General features: G+C 40.8%; 1 protein-coding gene across 4 annotated transcripts in view; it reads left to right on the top strand.

The window, feature by feature from the left end:
* The window catches only part of LOC123078365 (protein HASTY 1), a 24,069-nt gene extending 22,841 nt beyond the window's left edge, over positions 1 to 1,228 (top strand). For 3 of the 4 annotated variants that reach the window (XM_044500848.1, XM_044500847.1, XM_044500846.1), the window contains exons 21-22: positions 512 to 695; positions 1,032 to 1,228. In XM_044500848.1, coding sequence (XP_044356783.1) covers positions 512 to 695; positions 1,032 to 1,111 — 264 coding nt within the window. In that variant the 3' untranslated portion in view covers positions 1,112 to 1,228. The remainder of the gene's footprint in view (positions 1 to 511; positions 696 to 1,031) is intronic. The other variant, XR_006437387.1, reaches the window with a different exon arrangement.
* The last annotated feature ends 3,295 nt before the right edge of the window (positions 1,229 to 4,523 follow it).

The following is a 4,523-nucleotide window of genomic DNA, read 5'->3' on the forward strand; positions in this document are numbered from 1 at the left end:
TCATGTAACGTGATACCAACAACCGCCTGAGGTGAGGCAGCATGGCCCGGATCCTAGGCAGCTACTGTTGCGGTATGGCCTCGTCTATGATCTTGCATGGTGTGGTTTTTTCGAACATTGCAGTGCCAACCTGAGGTAGGTTAAGCTGTTTTTTTTGATAAACTGGTCATTTGTAAGGTTTTTGGCCTGGTTTTTTCCTTATAAATGGGGTCATTCCTGGTTCTTTATGAAATACAGGAACAATCCTGCCCTTTCGAGTAATAATAAATACTATTGTGAGTAAGCTGCAAGTTGTGTTTGTAGACCTTGCCATGACATTGGTTAAACCTTATTAGAGGTTGATTATGTGGAAACATTTAAGGGACTCCGGTACAGTGTAAGTGAAAATACGCTGAATTTGCCATGTTCTTGTGCCTTGATTGCTACTACTTTTCTTTTCATTACTAATAGTAGAGCATTTTAATCTTGTGACTGTTGAGCATTCAGACTTATAATAAGTACTTGCATGTAGGTTCTTCTATCCCTCTCAGACATGAAGCAGGAAGATTTGCTAGCTTTTGATGATTGTTTGAGCAAAACTGCTAGTCCAAAAGAGCAGAAGCAACATATGCGGAGCTTACTTCTGCTAGCTACAGGGAACAAGTTAAAAGCTCTTGCTTCTCAAAAGACCACCAATATTATCACCAATGTTACAAGTGAGCAAACTGAATCACATGATTTTCATTTTTATTGCATAATATTTGATGAGTCAATTATTTTATCAGTACATAGTGAAAAAACAGCACCTTTTCTTTTTCCCATCTGTAGTTTTTTAATCTGTTGTTATTGAGAGTTGGTTTAATGGAACTCTTTTCTGTTTCTAGTGATATTTCTGTGACTAGCATTTTTCATTCTTCCATCTATAGTAAGCATTTTCTTGCGCTTACTAGATTTGCTTGTGATGCTATGTTGTGTTGTGAAATAAATCTGGAGCGGATTTTGGAAGTTTACTCTGCCATGCACTGACAAACATTGCTTTATTTCACATCCAGCTCGAAATCGGGGCACTGTAGCACACCATGGACCCAGTGCTGAAGAAGAGGATCGCATCGGATTAGCTGGACTATCATAGGAATGACCTGCTGAAGTTGCGGTTGTGTACAAAATGGTGAAAAGATGGTTTTAAACTTGGTATTGTGGTAAATAATTGTCAAAAACCAGATTCTTGCAGCATTTTTTTTCTTGAATATGCAAGCATGCGTATCATATCTTAAAGGAGAGAGGGTGAAGAACCCATCCACATCGAAATGTTACATATAACAGTTAGGGCTGGGCATTCGGTTCCCCCGAACCGATTGATTCGGTGCTTCGGGTAATTGAGAAATTTGGTTTATTGAAATTGCAGACTGAACGGTTTCCTCCAAAAAGCAACAACCGAGACTTCAGTCCACCGGAACTTTGCTTCAGTCCTCTGTTAAGACCGAGCAGAACTGATCTGCAAGAAAGCAATGATAAATTTGATGGGGAGGGCACTTCCCTTTGCCCTCTCCAGTTGCCACCATAGGTTAAACCTTGCTTGGTGAGAGAGATGGGACAAGAAAGGAATGCCAGTCCGCAAGCTGGCCTGCGACCTCGGCGCGCTCCTTGACGAGTTTTGACCAGGCGGTACTTCCTCTAGCTATGGCCCATGGGCGCGCGCCACTTGAGGCCGTGGTGAGCCGGTGAGATGGGGCTGCGATTGCGAGCCATCTAGATGGGGCGGCGGGGTTAATGTTTAAGTCAAAAGATCAACTTGTATTGATTGATACTCCCTCCGTTCTAAAATGGATGAACCAACTTTGTACTAATTTTGTACTAAAGTTAATATAAAATTGAGTCATCTATTTTAGAACGGAGGGAGTAATTAAGAGTACACTTTTTATATGACTGCAAGAGATGCGTTGAACAGGCTCAGACGGTTCGAACAGTAATATCGTAGGTCTGTTGCTAATTACAGGGATGCAATGGTTAGAAAGAGAGACGCGTTCGTTGCTATGCAACCGCGCAGTGTTCAGACAAGTGGAGATTTTCCCTCCAATTAATACTCCCTCCGTTCCAAAATAGATGAGCTAAGTTGAGTCATTTATTTTGGAACGGAGGGAGTAGGTAGAATCTTCGTCATGAAAGACTGGACAAGTTGCATCATCACCTCCAGCAATTCTTCATTAATATTCTCGATGAGAACCTGAAACATAAAACTCATAGAGAGAAAGAGCAATTCTTCATTAATATTCTCGATGAGAACCTGAAACATAAAACTCACAGAGAGAAAGAAATGTAATATGATATTTCAAACATGTATAATTCAGGGAGACCTGATTCTTGCCGATTCTTGCAAGTTTCGAAGTCGTCGCATATCAATTTCATGAACATATTTTTGGAATGTAGAATTTGGTAGACTTGGTAAATAAATCAGTAAGATTTTTGCATGATTTAATTTGCAAGATGTTTATTTCGCCCTTTTTTTGAAGATTATGGGGAAAAACCACTTAGAAGAAATATGCTTAGGGATATTACTCTTGATGTATCCTGTTTGCATCTATGCAATACAACCCGCATTATCTTCGTAGATAATGGTAGGTGATTCTATATAACAAATTCCACATGACTATGTATGTGGTTTATCATTCTGCGAAGTCACACACATTCGTGTGATGCCTCAAATAATGAAATTATTTCAGAATGATTGGTAGATGTTGTCACCAGAGTTTGTTTAGAAGACTTTCATGATATGGCAGTTCCATCATGTAGGAACACAAAGCCGGACTGTGATCTGGCATTATGGGGATCAGATAAATAGCCAGCATCAGCGTATCCAATCATATTAGAGTCCCGATTTCTGGAAAAATAGGCCAAGATCCTTTGTGCCTTGGAGATATCGAAAGATATTCTTCACTCCAGACCAATGACGTTTGGTGGGAGCTGCGCTATGTCTAGCAAGTAGATTCACGGCAAATGCGAGGTCAGGTCTCGTGCAATTTGCAAGATACGTGAGCGCTCCAACGGCACTGAGATATGGAACCTCGGGTCCCAATATTTCTTCTCCGTCATCCCTTGGCCTGAACGGATCTTTCTCTACGTCTAGAGAGCGAACCACCATGGGAGTTTTAGATGGGTAGGATTTGTCCATATTGAATTTCTCCAATATTTTCCGGATATAAGCAGCTTGGTGTACCATGATTCTCGAGGGAAGGTGCTCAAGTTGAATACCTAAGCAAAATTTGGTTTTACCCAAATCCTTCATCTCAAATTCCATCTTTAGGTGATTGCGTGCTTCATCAATGTCTTGTGTGTTGCGAATGATGTTGAGATCATCGACGTACACTGAAATGATGCAAAATCCAGTAGAAGACTTTTTGATAAAAACACATGGGCAATCACTACTATTGGAGTAACCTTTCTGTAGAAGGAACTCACTGAGTCGGTTGTACCACATTCGTCCCGACTGTCTTAAGCCATATAATGACTTATTCAATTTTACACAATACATGTTGTGTTTTGCGCTTGTATTCGGGATAGAGATTCCGGCAGGAACCTTCATATACATGTTCGAATCTAGTGACCCATAAAGATATGCGGTCACGACGTCCATCAACTGCATAGATAAACGATTTTGCACTGCCAAAGATATAAGGTATTGGAAAGTGATTCCACTTATTACATGAGAAAATATCTCATTGAAATCAATGTCGGGTCTCTGCGTGAACCTTTGTACTACAAGCCTTGCTTTGTATCTCACCACCTCATTGTTCTCATTTCATTTTTGGAGAAAAACCCATTTGTATCCCGCAGGGAAAACATTGGGAGGTGTCGGTATTGCTTCAGTGAATACCTTTCTTTTGTAAAGCGAGGCAATTTCTGCTTGTACTGCGTCCTTCCATTTAGGCCAGTCGGAGCGTTTTTGACACTCAATGATAGTCTTTGTATCATGATCAGTGAGAAGGATATCTGTAATTTTTTCAGCAAAAAAAATGTCGACAGTCGTAGACTTACGATCGAAAGATTTTCCAAAATCGATATAGTTGATGGAAATTTCCTGCATCCCTAGTGACTCTTCATGATTTCCCAATACGCGTGAGTCTGGGTGTTCCGATGGCCCAACCAGTGTGTGCAAACTGAAGCTAGGTCGTGAAGGTTGCCCTTCCACTGGGTGTATATTACCCATAAGGTGTTTGTCAACGTTGAGTTGACTTGCATTTACTGACTCCGAGGTTTTTCTCCTCGATTTCCTTTGTTGCTTGCTGGAAGCTTGTTCTAGGTCAGAAGCCATACTACTCCCCCTCTTTTAGGAATAGGGAGTTGAGTGGTTTTTACCGGTACCTCCACTCTTTTGGGCACATTTCTGACCGGATTTAAGGACCTTGTAACACCTTTTAGATCAGTACATGAACCTGACAGGTTATTTGCAAGATGTTGCAAATTAATGATTTTCCAAACTTGGAGTTCGGTCTCTTGTGTACGTGGATCAGAGGACGAAATGGATTGAGCATTCCAATCAATTTCCA

This window comes from Triticum aestivum, chromosome 3D (assembly GCF_018294505.1).
Source record: "Triticum aestivum cultivar Chinese Spring chromosome 3D, IWGSC CS RefSeq v2.1, whole genome shotgun sequence".
Taxonomy (NCBI): Eukaryota; Viridiplantae; Streptophyta; class Magnoliopsida; order Poales; family Poaceae; genus Triticum; species Triticum aestivum.